The 15840-nt window shown below is 56.3% G+C and overlaps 4 protein-coding genes across 4 annotated transcripts; 2 read left to right on the top strand and 2 right to left on the bottom strand.

Moving 5' to 3' along the window:
• Positions 1-176: 176 nt before the first annotated feature.
• ASPZODRAFT_134438 (hypothetical protein) lies at positions 177-1395 on the top strand (the record flags this gene model as incomplete). Its single annotated transcript, XM_022723530.1, has 3 exons — positions 177-301; positions 350-381; positions 451-1395. The coding sequence occupies 3 exons, from the start codon at positions 177-179 to the stop codon at positions 1242-1244; spliced, it is 951 nt and encodes a 316-aa protein (XP_022579515.1). The 3' UTR covers positions 1245-1395.
• A 421-nt stretch (positions 1396-1816) lies between these two features.
• Positions 1817-4835, bottom strand: ASPZODRAFT_17914 (hypothetical protein; the record flags this gene model as incomplete). The annotated part of the gene is made up of 3 exons (XM_022727112.1): positions 1817-3061; positions 3136-4392; positions 4455-4835. The coding sequence occupies 3 exons, from the start codon at positions 4833-4835 to the stop codon at positions 1817-1819; spliced, it is 2883 nt and encodes a 960-aa protein (XP_022579514.1).
• Positions 4836-5601: 766 nt separating this feature from the next.
• On the bottom strand, positions 5602-11623 carry ASPZODRAFT_134437 (hypothetical protein). Its single transcript, XM_022723529.1, has 3 exons — positions 10969-11623; positions 10765-10885; positions 5602-10695 (listed from the first exon to the last, which is right to left on the bottom strand). Exons 1-3 carry the CDS (start codon positions 11180-11182, stop codon positions 5964-5966), a joined length of 5067 nt encoding a protein of 1688 aa, XP_022579513.1. The 5' UTR covers positions 11183-11623; the 3' UTR covers positions 5602-5963.
• Positions 11624-11679: 56 nt separating this feature from the next.
• Positions 11680-15230, top strand: ASPZODRAFT_134433 (hypothetical protein). The gene is made up of 16 exons (XM_022723528.1): positions 11680-11979; positions 12038-12178; positions 12256-12804; positions 12858-13138; positions 13286-13373; positions 13458-13500; positions 13570-13590; positions 13654-13702; positions 13772-13856; positions 13918-13936; positions 14012-14026; positions 14101-14129; positions 14352-14427; positions 14485-14519; positions 14630-14693; positions 14765-15230. Exons 1-16 carry the CDS (start codon positions 11858-11860, stop codon positions 15221-15223), a joined length of 2076 nt encoding a protein of 691 aa, XP_022579512.1. The 5' UTR covers positions 11680-11857; the 3' UTR covers positions 15224-15230.
• The last annotated feature ends 610 nt before the right edge of the window (positions 15231-15840 follow it).

Raw genomic sequence — 15840 nt, 5'->3', positions numbered from 1 at the left:
CTGTTGTGATCTAACCTGCTCCGGTTAGTGCGTGTCGCCTTACATAAGCCATCTTTACCTCGGCTCTCCGCATCACGTGAGCGGGCGGAGAGCCGAGCCTGGCTTATAGTTCCTTCCTCTTCCTCCTCCTCCTCCTCCTCCTCCTCTTCTCTCGTAAAGATTCGACTCTATTCAGCATGTCTCGCATTGCCAAGCAGCGTCTGCAAGCGCTCAGTCAGCAGCTGGTCGAGGGGATCCCCGACGCAGGAAGCTTCGAGGATATCCCTCGCATCCGCAAGGTTGCGCCTGATACGGGGGGGGAGTAAGTCACCAAGACAGTAAGAATGAATATAGCGAGGCTAATGAATAGTCGTGTCAAGGAGAAGGTCATCATCGTAACAGGTAATCAACAAGACTGTTCTCGTGGTTGGTTGGTATAAAAAAAAAATGTGATACATAAGATATATATAGGAGCCAACTCGCCCACTGGAATCGGCCGTGCAACAGCACACCAGTTCGCCCGGAACGGCGCCCGGGCAATCTACCTCTGCGACTTTGCAGACAGCCATCTGGCGACACACAAGCGAGAGCTGGCCTCTCTGTACCCGGACGTGGCGGTACATCTGCGCACGTTCGACGCGGCGGACGAAGCCGCCGTGAAGAGCGTGGTGGACGATGCCGTGCGCGAGTACGGGCGTCTGGATGTCTTCTTCGCCAACGCGGGCGTGGTGGGCCACAGCTCGAAGCTGGTGACGGAGTTGACCGCCGACGAGTTCGCCCGCACGTTACGCACCAACACGGTCTCGGTGTTTCTGGCTGTCAAGTACGCCGTGCCCGCGATGAAGCGCACGGATCCGGCCTCGAAACCGTATCCCGGCGGGTCGATCGTGCTGACGGCTTCCGTCGCCGGGCTGCGCTCCAACGCCGGCTCGACGGATTACTCGGCGTCCAAGGCCGGGGTGGTCTCTGTCGCACAGACGGCCGCCTTCCAGCTGGCCGGGACGGGCATCCGCGTCAACGCCGTGTGTCCGGGCCTGGTCGAGACGGGCATGACGCAGCTCATGTACGACACGGCGCGGCAGCGCGGGTCGGAGGGCAAGATCGGCCAGCTCAATCCCTTACGCAGGGGCGCCGTTGCCGATGAGATCGCTAGGGTCGTCCTCTTCCTGGCTAGCGAGGAGAGCAGCTACGTCAATGGCCAGGCCTGGGCTGTCTGTGGGGGGTTGAGTGCTGGGCATCCTGTAGTTCCAGGGAAGTTGGCTTGAGAAAAGTAAATACTATAAGTACTACTGTAAAGCTACAGTAATGCTACAAGACAAGTACCAAGTACTGCATGTGCAGAGTAGATCATATCTACATGACCGAGGCCAGCGAGTATAGATAGACAAAGGAAAACAGCAGAGAGAGAATCGATCATGATCCAGAAAAGGGGGGGGGGGGGGGGAAAGCCAGAGATCAATGACCATAAACCAAGGGAGCATGACGCTCCGATGCCCAGACCGAAGCGAACCAAAAAAAAGAAAAAAAAATAGATATCAAGGGCCTTTCGAGGCTGAAGAAAAAAAAAGAAAGGGGTCCACCGTTGAAAATTATAAAAAGGAAAAAGAAAACCCCTTAAACACCCGGTGTGAATGAAGGGAAGATAGATCCATCTTCCAGAATCGAAACAAAGAGTAGATTCGAATAATAAAAGAAATAAAAAAAAAAATAAAAAATAAGAGGTAGTTAAGAGGGAAAGAGATGGAAAACAGATAAGAAAGAGACCAACAAGACTTTCGATCACGGATCGTCAAGGTCATTTTCGCCCCCATGGGAGAGAGCGTATACAGGGCAACGCCTATGCCACCAGGCGAGCCGTACCGGGGCGGATGATATCGTCACTCGCCTGCTTGGAGAGGGTTCCCGACTGGGTCTGGTCGTCGAGGCCGTCCGCGTCGGCGCCGTCCAGGGGCTCGTCGTCATCCTCGACGATCCGCATGGGGATCTCCCCCGGGCCGTACTGCTGGGAAGATCGTTCCTGGAAGGTCGAGCTGCTGATCATCGACATGGACGTGCTGGATCGGTTGTGCACCAGGTCCGGGGTCGGCGGGATGCTCGAGTGCCGCGGGTCCGGGTGGAGAGACGAGTGATCGTAGTCGCCGGGCTCGCTGCTGCCGCCCTTGCGCTCATCGACGTCGAGGGTGAGGGTGTCGGTGGAAGAAGTGGCGGCATGAGCAGCATGAGCGGCGGCGGCAGCCTCCTCTTCATCCTCGGCGTCCTGGGCCAGGTGCAGCCCTTCGACCGCGGCGGCGCATTGCTCGCTGATACTGCGGATGATATCGGCGATGGCGTCGGTCTTGTCGCGCAGGTATCGATCTGCAACATCAGTGATGCTGAGCCGAGCGAGACGCTGTTGCGCTTTACCGATATTCAACAGATGGTTCTCCATCTCCGGGGTCATGTCATTGACCAGCCCACTTGTCCGTCGCTTGACCTCGATGGCCGACCGGGTGGTCTCCGCGGGTGACACGGAACGCGGGGTCAGCTGTTGGGTATGCTGGTGCTGGTGCTGCTGGTGCTGCTGGTGCTGCTGCTGGAGGTTCTGCTGAAGGTTCTGCTGAAGGTGCTGCTGCTCGTCGCCGGCCACCGACGAGGCCAGACGGTCCTCGGAGGCGTCGTCAAAGCCCTGCTCGATCAGATCGGACAGTTCCGAGGTGCTGCTGATGGAGCGCACCAGGTGCTCCATATGGTGGGTCTGACCGTTGATGAGGCTGCGCAGGTGCAGGACGACGCGCTGGGCCTCGTCGCGCTGGCGCATCAGGGTGGCGTTGGTGTGCTGCAGAGCGGACATCTCCTTCTGGTTGCGCTTCCGCTCGCGCTCCAGCTCCTCGGCGATCTCCTGCTGCAGGACCAGGGCTTCCAAGGCGTCATCGCGCTGCTTCTCCGTCCCGGACAGGCGCAGCGTCAGTCGGGCGACGTCATCCTTCTGCTGGTCGATCAGACCCGCCAGCCGACGGTTCTCGCGCTTGTGCGTCTCGATCTTGACCTTGAGGTCTGTGGTCTCTTTGGTGAGTTGTTCGGCAAACGATTGGAATTTGAGGAACTATTCTATTAGCTTTGAAAAAAAAAAAAAAAAAAAAAAAAAAAAAAAAAAATAGAGAAGGGAAAAAAAAATACCTGTTGCTTCCAGGTTTCGAGTTCCTCGACCAAAAAGTTGTTGCGCTTGGTGACCTTGGAGAGCTCGGTATCCATGCGACCCTTGAGGTTGATAAAGTCCTGCCAGGCCTCGAGGGCATCGCGCGAGTACTGGTTGCGCTCGCGGACGATCTCGTTGAGGTGACGCATGGAGACCTTGGTCATGAGGGGCTTCTTGACGGAGCCGCCGAAGATGGCCTTCATGCCGGTGTTGCGGCCGAGTTTCTCGCAGACGTGGTCCATGACGGCCATGACGGAGTCCTGGTTCCACCAGGCGGGGTCGTCGATGCGGTCGACCTCGCCGCGCATGACGATGATCTGGCCGGCGGGGATGAGCTTGCCGCCGGCGTAGGCGGAGCGCAGGTGGGTGGGGACGCCCGAGGGCGAGACATCGCCGTTGAGGGCCTGGGTGAGGCGGGTGATGAACTTGGTGCGCTGGCCGGCGGAGAGGACGTCCGGGGGGCTGGCGGTGAGGACGAAGTTGCGGTCGAGGTCGACGACGAGGGCGTCGGCGGGGGCGGTGAAGAGGGAGCGGCACTCGGCGGTGACGCCGAGGATGTAGGGGCCAGGTTCCTGGACGAGTTCCTTGATGTGGCGGGCGTGGACGACGGGGACGTAGAGGCCGCTCCACTCGTAGACGCGGACGGCGTAGCGGATGGTCTCGGCGGCGACGGTGAGCATGGCCGGGTAGTGGCTGACGAAGATGATGCGGCGGGTGGGGGAGACGGCGGCCTCGATGACGCCGACGATGTTGGGGATGGAGAGGCAGGTGAAGAGGGGCCAGAGGGCGAAGTTCTGGAAGCCGGTCGGGGAGGAGGGGAACTGGTAGCAGAGGGCGTAGTCCTTCATGTCGATGCGGACCAGGTCGTTGAGGCGCGGGGCGGGAAAGCTGAGGATGCGGGAGACCTCCTCGGCGTGGAAGAGGTTGGTGGCCTTGTTCCAGTGAATCCACATGCCTCGCAGGTAGTCGCCGAGCAGGTCGTAGAGCGGGTAGCGGGAGAGGAAGCTGAGGCAGTAGGGGATCCAGTAGGTCTCGTCGGGGTTGTCGTAGAAGTCGGGCTCGGTCTTCTTGCGCAACTCGCGGATGGTCTCGGCGCGTTTCTCGTCGGCGCGCGACCAGACGCGCAGGGCGATGCCGTACAGGGTGTGCGATGAGTCCTGCTGCAGGACAAAGGCGTGGTGGGCGCAGTGTGGTTGGGTCTTGCCGGTGCAAATCTCGACGTCATGAGGGAAGCAGGCCTACAGTAATGGTCAACGGTCAACAATGAACAATTGCAAATATAAGATCCGGTAGAACCCACCCGCATGGCGGCGTGCAGAGCACGCGCAATCTCATTGTCCTGCTCGAGACGCGGGCTGCTGCCGAGGATTTCGGGCAGCCAGAACTGGCCGACGGCGCCCTTCATGTGGCCGATCTTGCCCTGGGCGGGCGGCGGAGCTTTCACCCATTGCGAGGGCTCACGGCCGACACCACAGACCATGTAGGCGTGCGTCAGGGTCTTGGGGGTGCGTTGGGCAGGCTTGATGCTCAGGGTGGAGGGAATCGGCTGGGTGATGCGCGAGTGCAGCGACGAGGTGCGGCTGGGCACCACCAGCGAGTTCTCGCCATCGCCACGAGTCACCGGGCGGTCGCGTGTCGACGGCCGATTGAAGGAAGAGTGATCTCTCAACGAGGGGCCCATTGTGGTTGTGTGGTGGTGGTGGTGGTGGTGGTGTTTTTGTTTGGTGTATTTTGGTCAACACGGTTGACAGAACTGGCGTCATTAGCATCTATTCATCTGTTCTCTTGTTTTCTTTCTTTCTTTTCTTTTCTCTTTCCTCTTTCTTCCTCTAGACAATAAATTATTGGAGACGTACTGCAAGGCTACGGGACTGGGTCCGGGGGAATAATAGGGGTTCGGCGAGAACGAGCTGGATCAGAGCGAAGGTGGCCTGCAGGCAGGACAGCACATCTGTCGACTAAGCCATACAGCAGGAAAGAATTGCTGAAGAAAAAAACCAAAAGAGCGATGAGAGTGGATGACCGAGAGGAGGGAGCGTGGAGGGGAGGAGGAGAGAGAGAGAGAGAGAGAGAGAGAGAGAGAGAGAGAGAGGGAGAAGGTGAGAAGGGAGAAGGGAGAAGGGAGAGTTTTGGACGGAGGAGCCCTTGGCGGGTCTAAGATCCAGCGTTGATGGACTGAATTAATATTTAGTATTAGAAGACTGTGAGTATTTTATATTTATATTCTATATTCTATATTCTATATTTATTATATTATTGAGGGTCTCTTTATTTAGTATTAGTTATGATATGGGATGGTAGTATCTTGTCTATCCTCCGATTCGAGTATTGTTGGACACCCTCTATGCCCCGGCCTAGTAATTACAGTGAGTTCATCCATCGCTACTGTCATAGAGTAGAATTCCGATATACGAAGATTGATTATGATAATTATAATAATTCATGAAGACAACTACATACCTAGGTACTCTATATACTCTATAATATAAAGCTTTGATCAATCCCAACTCCATAGTCAACCGTGGTTCACCAACCTTGCATCCAACCCTTACTACAACTACCACTTATTATTGCAGTAACTATTACAAGAGCTTGCAGTAATACTAGAGCTTGCAGTAATACTACATAGCTAGAGTAGATTCAGGATATTACCCCTGAACGATCCTGCGCTCCAGTGTTTCATCTTTCTCCACTTGTCTATAGTAGGTGGTAATATCTCTTACCCAACCAGCCGGACGGAGTAGTACAGAGATAATATCCTAGAACTTATTCTAGAACCAACGGCATACTCCGTAGAAATAAAAAAAGGCTATTGAAAGACATACACCATCCCCGCCCGGTCCACGCTGACCGTCATCCCGTACGGCCATCGCAGAACCGCCACGTCCTGGATCGAGTCCAGGTGGCTGCGGAGCAGTTGCTGCTGCTGCAGGCTGATCACCGTGCTGCGAGGCGGCCGCCCGCGCGCCCCCTTGGACCCTCCAGGCCCCTTGCTGGTGCTGCTGGTGCTGCTGGTGCTGCTGGTGCTGCTGGTCGTGCTGGTCGTGGATCCCGGCAGGTGCTCGCTGGTAATCACCAACTGTGGGATCGGCTGGATCACCTCGTACCGAACCAGACCGGTATTATTAATGGGGGGGTTGCGAGTAGAAGTACCAGTGGAAGTACCGGTAGAAGTACCAGTAGAAACACCGGTATGCTCGCTGCTGTCCAGCCCGCTCACCACCGTCGATTGCTCCGGTCGTGCGAGATCCCAGAACCGGATGCGTCGGTCGCTGCCCGCCGACACGATAAACCCGCTCTTTGGACTGTCTCGGCTCTCGTCCGTCGTGTCGAAACCCACGGCGAACGCGCAGATGCCCACTCGATCGGCGCTGCTAGTAGTAGTAGTAGTAGTAGTAGTAGTAGTAGTAGTAGTAGTAGTAGTAGCAGCAGTAGCAGTAGTAGCAGGAGTAGTCATTCCCGCCTCCGAAGCGAATCGGTTCAGCATCCCTTCCGGTCGGTCGCCATCCACATGCCACGCCTGGTAGACTTTCCAGTTGGCATGAACCAGCGCCGGATTGGTATGACCGTGATGATTCGCTCCGTTGGTGTTGGTCGTGGAAGTAAGATTCCCCCCCGGAGAGGCCGCACGATACACCTCCCGACACTGCACCTTTTCAATATCCCAGACGAGGATCTCGTTGCCGTGCGGGCCACTGCCCGCCACACAGATCCAACGCCCACGTCCCTTGGTCGGATGAACCTGCAGGCGATGAATAGCCCCGGCCCCGGGCAGCCCCCACGCCTTGAGCCGCACGCCGAACCGTAGATCCCACAGGTCGAGGATGCCGTGCGTCGTGCCCAGCACCAGCCAGGTGTGCTTGCGGTCGCAGCAGAAGCTCGTCGGCGTCCCGTGGTGTACGGGGTTCTGCAGCGTGTACACCACCCGCATGCTCTTCAGGTCCAGCGCCACCACCCGGCACATGTTGGTCGCGATCAGCAGCGTCGATTGCGCCTCGCTGCGGAAATGCTCCATCCAGATCGCATACTCGACCACACCACTCCCGTCGTCCGCACCGAGCCGCCCCAGCTGGTACTCGCGCACCACCTGCAGCTTGCCGTACCGCACCGTGTCCAGCGTCGCCTGGTAGTCCACCTTCACCGCGTGGATGCTGCCGTCCGTCGCCCCGCTGACAAACGTGTACGTGTTCTCCACAAACGTCAACGCCTTCACCTTCGCCCCCGCCGCGTGTCGGTGCGTCTGCCGCGATCGCGGCGTCAGGTTCTTCTCCAGCCGCGTCGTGTCCCACACCTTGACCGTCCCGTCGTCCGACCCCGTCACAAAGAACGAGTGGTCCGGCGCCGCAACCACCCGGTTGATCGGCCCGCTGTGCTCCCCAAACATCGTCACCAGATTTCCCTCGGGTTTCCATGGCTTGCGCGCTACATCGCCCGCCGGCGCGTTCGCTCGCTTCATCGGTTTGCGCGTGTCCACCTCCTTGACGAACGGGCCCAGCTCTAACAGGTCCGTCGGGAAGTTCTCCGCAAACACAGAGTCCAGTAACCGCAGGATGACAGGGTCGTTGCCCCCGTAAGAATGGCTGGCGTGGTACCCTCGTGGTTTGCCGGGGTCCGACACAGACGTCGCCGTTGTTGTCCTCTTTTCTGTCCGTGCCGGCGACGGAGGAGCCATGTCTCTCTGCGAGGGAACGTCTACTTTGCCAAACGCATTGGCCGAGCTCATGCTCGTCTCGGCAAACGCCTTGGAGGAATCCTTGCGGTTCAACAGAGTCATGGCGCTGGCCTTCTTCTGCATTCCCGCAGCCACCATGTTCTTCGCAACAACACTCTCCGCGTCCGTCGTGGTCGACGAGCTGTCCGGCCCGGGGCTGTGGCGGAGTCCGGATCCCCGCCGCTCATGGTTCAAGCCGTATGGCGACAGTGGGCGAGAGTCCGGAGCGGCGGGCGACGACGACGACGACGGCGACGACGACGCCCGACGCGAAGAGACGGACGAGGAGAGCTCGGTACGGATCGCGTCGAGCGCGGTCGGGCGGATTCCCATTTCCTTCTGTAGCTGGCTGCGGGATCGTACGTGTTTCCGACGGTTGGTGGCGTTCGCGTTGTTCGCGTTGTTCGCGTTCTCAATCGTCGTGGATGCGTCCAGCAGGGCGTCGGCAATCGTGCGTGGTCGATGTTCCCCGGCTGTAGTAATACCGCCCTCGGAAATGCCACCCAGAGAGCCTCGACGCTGCTTGGCCGTCTGGTTCTTGTCGAAAAACACCGTCTGCGGGCTGACGCCATATTGCGTCAAGGAGATGACGTTGTTCAGGGACGACAGGGCCCCAGCCTCCATTTCATTGACCTGCCGCAACGAGACCCTCCAGATATACTCTCGCAGAGCGAGCAGCTTGTATTCATCCTCCGGGCCCAGCCCCAGATTTCGGAGCCGAGACAGCCACTGCTCGTCTTCTTCATTCTTCGGATGTGCACTCAGCGTGAATCCGTACCCTCTCTGGCCTCCACGGAGGGAGAAGTGGCTGTCTGCACCGCCAAGATTGAAGATTCCGTCCCGGCTGGTCGACTTCCAAAAGATGCCCTTTTCAACCTTGGAGGCCCAAACGAGGGCCAGTTCGTACACATTCCGTGCCAAAGGTCGCTTGAGAACGTCGAGGATGTCTGCTTCGGTAAAATCCATGATGTTCGCCTTCATGAAGGGTTGCAGCAGTGGTGCCAAGATCGAGTACTTGTCCGCGATGGAGAGGAACTTGGCCGAGCTGACAATGAGATGGACAGCGGCCTCTCTGATCCAGATGCTGGGATGGACCAAGAACCGCGCCGTAATGTAGAGCAAGTCCCATGTTGTTGACCGTTGAAAGAGCCCAAGATCAGCCATCGATGCCAGTGAGCGGATGACTCGTTCAACGACAAACTCCTCCGGTTCCGTCATCGACTGGATCATCAGTGGTAGAATGTATAGCTCCAAACTGGTGCTCCCCACATAGGAAGCAACTCCGATCACCGCTTCGAAAAAGGCGCACTTGAGAATCCAGTCTCGGTCATTGAGATATGTGTTCAAGTGGCTGAGGATGACTTCGTTGGTCTTGGAGTTGCCGAAAAACACACAGAGGCGCGAAACCGATCCGAGAAAGGCACGACGCACCGAGGCATCGCTGTCGGTTAACAGAGCTTTGGTATGGATTTCAAAGTACTCCAGTAGATCAGACCGGGCCACGTCATACAGATTGTGGTAAGTAGCGTCTTCGGTCCATCCCGGTTCGGTACCTACGGGAATCAACGAAGTCAGACGCGTGTCCGAGCGCAGAGCCTGTATCATGTCCAGGAACCGGAGAGAGGATTGGGCCAGAGACGCAACACTGGATGCATATGCGGCTCGGACCATAGGACTTGGGCTAGCGTTTGAGCTTGAGATGAAAGGTTGGAGACGAGAAAAGATATATTCGGGGAAAAGATAGGCATTTACAGGAGAAACCACCTGGACCAGTTCTAGCAGCTGGGCTAGCGTTCGGATAGCCGCGATGCGAACGGCGTCTGAGCGGTCGTTCAACAACAGCATGATGTAGGGGAGGATTCGGTCCAATTTGGCCTCATCCGAAAGCCGTTCTGCAAACGCAAGCAAAATGTCGCAGGCTTTGATTCGGGCCGACGCCTTGCTCGTATTCCGCAGACTCGATACAACAAGGGTCAAGAAGACTAGAGCGCCATCGTCCGCCTGGCTAAGTGCCCGTGAGGTTTGATGGCCGTAACTGGGCAAATCGAGTTGAACGGGAGTGGAGGAGCCGGTGAGTCGGGACGTAGAGAGATTGGAGCCGTCCTGCGGGGGCTGAACAGTGGCGCCCAGAAAATAGGCAACCTTGTCGAAGTCGAGATAGATGCGCTCGATCCGGTCATCTGCTTCGCCTCGAGCGGCAGATTCCAAGTCGACTCGTCCCCTGCCTGACGTGGGATCCGTCATCAGCGACATGTACTGGTGAAGAAAGCTGTAGAAGTATTCTGGGAAGGCTTTGTTCTTCCAGAAATTGAGATATTCTTCCGCCGAATACCTCGACTCCGGGTCCAGCTGGATCATGTGAAGGATGAGCTCTCGGATCTCCGGGTCCTCAACTTTGGCCAATTGGTTATGCTCCGGACTGTATTCGCCCTTGCGATACTTGTACATTTGGCTGAGCGTGAAAATCGGAGACTCGAGGAAGAGCTCGGCGATGACACATCCGACACTGAAGATGTCCATCGCCCAGTTGACGTTTCGGCTCCCTGCCTCCTCCCCTGCCTCGAGGAACCGCTCCGGGGCGAGATAACATGTCCGTCTCCCGGACGTATCAAAGTAGAACGAAAAGTCGGCCGGGTTATCCTCCGGTAGGAAGGTCGGCTTGAAGGAGGATGAGAAATCCGACAGATACAACCAGTTCCACGAGGTGACTAGGACATTTTCCGTCTTGATATCGCCATGGAAGACATCTACAGCGTGGCAGTCCCGAACCGCACACAGCAGCTGGAACGCAATCCATTTCTTCTCGATATCTTCCAGAAACGGCCGCGTGCTAGACAGATGTGAGATTAGTTCTCCTAAATAACAATGAAAGGGCAGTGGTTCAAATCAAAGGCCCTACCTCATCCGATCGTAAAGCGAGCTATGCATATATTGCCGAACCAGATACCCACTGGTGCTGGTCTCCAAGATCCGAGCATATCCCAGCGCATTCGGCACGTCTGCCAGTAACTTGCGTTCCCCTGTAGCCAGCGGTCAGTCCTCGTTCTGTCCTTCTCGGAAGCCCCCTCAACACCACTCGGAAGCAAGCAAGCACAAAACGTACGAACGATCGCCCTGACGTACGGCTCCAACTCCATGCTCGGATACGGCTTCATGATCACCTTGACGAACACCAGCCCATTCTGCTGCCGGGCACGGATACTCTTCATGAAACGCCCGCCGCCCATCGACTTCTCATACACCAGATCCGATAACTCGGGCACGTCGATCCCCGCGGACCCTGCGGACAGGGTCGTGAGCGAGTAGCCTTGTCCCATCGTGTCGGGACGCCTTCATCGCACAGGCAAACGCACCGATTCCCCAGTCTTTCACGCCGGTCGAGCCCGTCCCAGGCGTTTGCAACTTGCTTGGTGAGAGGTCAAGTCCGGCGGTCAGGTGTAGCCTGTAGCCTGTAGCCGGTGATGACGATGTCAGGTGATATGATTAGTTATCATTGAGTCAGGTGATGTCAGGTGATACACCGATAGATACTAAGATAGCACTGAAGATCACGTGTAAATATCCTTAGTCATCAATCACGTGGCGGTTATCGTGGTTATCTAAGCAGCAAAAGCGGTGAGCGGGCTAGTTTCCCGACTAGTTCTCTTAGTCCTCTGGGATCGTGCACGGCGACGCTGGCAGCAGCGAGTCGCTGTTCGCCACAGGGAGACGGCGGAGTGGAGCCTTCAGGGGGAGGCGGATTAGAAATGAGTGCGTGTCATGGCCTGGCTCTGACTGTTCGTCTGGCTCGAGTTGTTTGTTTGTCTTGCCGCCCCTCAGTCGCCGGCGGAGAGTCGTGGGTAAACAGCCGTCCGTTCTACTGCGGTGTGCGGAGATTACGACGCTGACTGACTGTTAGGAAGATCTTGTACCGACGGCCGGTCTGACTTGAGCGAATTTGAGCTGTGTTTGCTGCGACCAATAGCTGAGGCTGTCACGGAAAGCTTGGCGAGATGACATCCATGGAAATGGAGACGCCGGTGCAGTCGCTTCTATGCCTGGATGGCGAGCGGGTGGAAGTCCCGATTATTGACGACGACGAGCCTTTGGGGGATGTGGTTCGAAAGTTGACCAAGTAATTTTACCATCTACACACCCCTAACGTGGAACTATCTAACCGTGTGACTTGCCAGCTACTTGACCTCGGCGATCCCCGATGTGGCGTACACGTTTGAGCAGATGAGGTCCGCACCCGTGGGGGGTCACTACCTGAGATCGTTGATTGCTTCGCTCTCTGAGAACTCTCACAACCCGTTAATCGTGTCAGCTCTGATGTATGTGTTTCTCTGACACTCCCGGCTGGGTGCCCGGAGGCTACAGAAAGAGGACAGGCAGCTGACTTTCGTGACAGGGTTGTTCGATGGCAATTCAACAATGTCGAAGATGATGACTGGGGATTGAACGACAGTCGAGCACAGGCGTGTGAGTATGTGGCTTGGCAGTTTCTGTGCCACTTGACTCGCCGCGAGATTATCGATTTCTTGCTTCAAGAACTTCCATCGCCCAGACACAACTCCATTAGCATGGCAGAAATGGAGAGAGGGCTGTCTGGCTTGTCGGTTCCGGCGGCGGAGTCGAGTGCACACGTGGAAGGGGAGCGAACCCCTCTCTTACGAAGAGCCTCTTCGTCCCTCCAGTATCTGTTTGGCTCCAGGAAGACTGTCGACAGTCCCCAGGGCACGGAGGGGAGTCTGACAAAGACGGACGAGAGTGTTAGCGACCCGTACTCCTTTTTTCGGGGCCTCAATGCTCTTGAGATCGCAACTATCGCGCATGCCAAAAAGTTTCTCGCCCAGAAGGTTGTCCAGCGGGTTATCAACGATATCTGGAATGGCGAGATTGTGTTCTGGGACTCGCTCAGCGTGCACTCTCGGAAACGGCCACACGTCTTCAACAAAAGGTGAGCATGCTGTGGACCTGTTCTAGGCTGAACCGGAAGACTAAAATCCGTAGAACTGCAGACCCATATTCCCGCCTAAGGGTTCCCATCTACCGCAAGGCATTCGAGGCGGCTTTCTTCATTTCCTTCCTCCTCCTGTACTACGCCGTCCTTGTGGAACGCAAATTCACGGGCATAGGCATATTCGAAACCCTGATGTACATCTGGATTGCCGCTTTTGCGTACGATGAATTTGGGGGTATGACCGATGCAGGGATCGCATTCTATCAGATGGACTTCTGGAGCGTCTGGAATCTGGGCATTATTGGCACCGGCATGGCTTTTGTCATTACAAGTGAGTCGTTTTATTCCTTCCATCCTGATCTGAATCTGCCTTGGAGAAGGAATTCAGCTCGACAAGCCTCAGCTCTGCTGTGCACAGCGATCATCCTGTCATCCACAACCCATATTCCATGTAGCAAGCTGACTCTCTGTACCTCAGGAGCTATTGGGCTGGCTAGGGATAGCGACCCCATCACCGATCTGTCATTTGACATTCTGTCCCTGGAAGCTTTGTTCCTTGTCCCTCGGCAAGTTTCTCTTCCCCTGCAAACCTTAAAATCGCCGTAACGGCCCTATAGAGGATCGAAGCTGACTCGAAGTGGCAAGGGTAGGATCTGCTCGCTAGTCAGCCTCAATGAATATTTCGGTAGTCTGGTATATTGGACCCGGCGGATTTGCCGCGACGCCTGGTTTTGGGGATAGAGGGCTGACAATGTGCCACAGATACCAGTGCTAAAGGAGATGGTATGGCTTCGCCTAGTCAGGGCCTGCATCAACCCGTCTCAGCTGCTGACCCGCCCGTGCTAGACCAAGTCGTTTTTCCGGTTCCTCCCAGTTGTCGTGGTGCTATACCTAGGTGCGTTCGGCCACCTCAGCCACTTTGAGGAGCGGCTGTGAGGCTGATGATGAAACATGGGTGCCGCAGGTTTCCTGACAACCTTCACGATGCTTGCCCGTGACCGACTTTCCCTCCGCGAAATGTCCTGGATCTTGGTGAAAGTGTTCTATGGGTGAGCGGTGAACACCCCCTGGCGGAGGTCCGCTTTTTTAGACCGCATTAACGCGAGGCAGATCAGCGAACCTGGGATTTGTACGTTGCAGACGAACAACGTAAATGGCTTGAGGGAGTTCTTCACTGACGGTGGCTGAAATGATTGGCTCGCAGGACATTGCGCACGATGTGAGTTGACGCAGCGCCAAAAATCGGTTGGCTCTCGTCTCAAGTTTTTTGGCCGCGCTAATGCAATTGCTTAGATTTCCCCCATCTTTGGCTATGGATTGATGTGAGTGTTTCCAGTCCACAGCACGACTGCGCCACGGAAACCGCTCTCGCGTAGACGCATACCTGTCAGGTCACGTTCTCGCGACTTCCAGCCGGAAATACACTGGGTGGTTGCCGGCTGGGCCGGTCCGAGACCCTTGCAATTCAACGGTTTTGCGACGCCGATACCCTTTTTCTTTTCTTTTCTTACACAGTACCATGGCTAACCGAAAGACGGTGACAGGCTGGTGTTCATCTCCATGACTAATATCCTGCTGATTTCGTCGCTGATCAGTTTGATGAGCATGAGCCTCGAAGGGGTAGGCCGTCCGGTAACTATCTCTCGAAAGTCGTCTCGCTAACGGGGGAACGTTCAGGTCATGGCACATGCTCGTGACGAATACCTTTTCCAGTCAGTATCTCCTTTTTGTTTTTTTTTTGTTTTTTTTTTTTGTTTCCCTCGTTCTCTAGATGGGTATCTTTGGGACAGCCTCTCGGAACGGTGCTGACATCTGGTTCCAGACTGTCGATCTACGTGCTGGAGAGTAGTAATTCCCGCCGCTTGACGTATTTCATGCCTCCACTGGTCAGTTCGCCTCGTCCGTTGCTGGCCGCAGAGGAATCCGGTCTGCCTAACTGACGGGTGCGACGCGATAGAACCTCATTCCACTTCTGTGTATCCGACCCATGCGACTGTTTCTTTCCGCAGGAACGGTTCGTCGGGTGCGTATTGTATTGCTCAAGGCGACTCATCTACCGTTTGTCGCCTTGATTGTAGCTTATGAAGCTGGTCGGCGCTACGTCTCGCGACGCAACACCGTGCTTCCGTCCATGTCCACCCTGCCGGGAGACACCCGCCAGGCCTCGACGATCCAACCAGATCTGTCCTCTCGGTATTCCCTGCGTCTCCCCGCGTCTGGAGGCGCGCATCCGCAAACCCCAGCGCCCGGCACCGGACGTACTGGGCACTCTCCCAGTCGCCCTTCCGGCGCGCGCGGACCAGGTGCTGGGAGGGCGAACTTGACCGACGAGATGGAACAACTCCGCGCTCAAGTGGAGCGGCTGGCGACAGCAATAGCATCCCATGCGCGAGCAGTACGTGAGGAGGAGAACTGATCCAGGGCAATATCCCAGTGGTGGGATACGCCCTTTGCCCCCCCCCCCCTGGGACTCCGCCGCACTACATAAGTTAGAGACACGCACCTGTTGCTGGTCGGCTCGCGCGGTCCGTAACTAGTTGCTACTAGCGTGCAGCTATTGATCCGACAAGAGGCCAGCATTTTTTTCCTGAGCAGCCGCTTTGATTGCTGTGGAAAGCTTTATTTTACTCGGACAATGAGAGAGAAAGGATGCGGATCTGCGATACGTGGGTTTTGCCCATAGTTATACTAGGTACCTGCAGTGCCTACCGAAGGTTAGATGATACCTACAATATTACACATACGATACACACGCGCCGATCATATTGGTCATATATTACACTATTTCTTGATGGCTGAGTGGAAGTCGGCTATTTGCTTCCCATATGGCTGAAGGACAAGAAGAATCTCTCTCTCTCTCTCCCCTCCCCCAACAGGATGCCATCGTCTATCGACCACTGTTACACACTTTACACACCTCGTCGCCTCATTCCAATTCCCTTCCTCCCCTGTTCCTCCCGGGTTCTGCGGCTATGTGTACCAATCACACCAGGCAATACGCACTGCTATCTGGCCAAGCTAGGTTACCAGACT

The sequence above is a fragment of the Penicilliopsis zonata genome, assembly GCF_001890105.1.
Source record: "Penicilliopsis zonata CBS 506.65 unplaced genomic scaffold ASPZOscaffold_12, whole genome shotgun sequence".
In the NCBI taxonomy this organism is placed as follows: Eukaryota; Fungi; Ascomycota; class Eurotiomycetes; order Eurotiales; family Aspergillaceae; genus Penicilliopsis; species Penicilliopsis zonata.
Note: the sequence above shows the minus strand (reverse complement) of the source record. Positions and strands in the feature narration are given on the sequence as shown.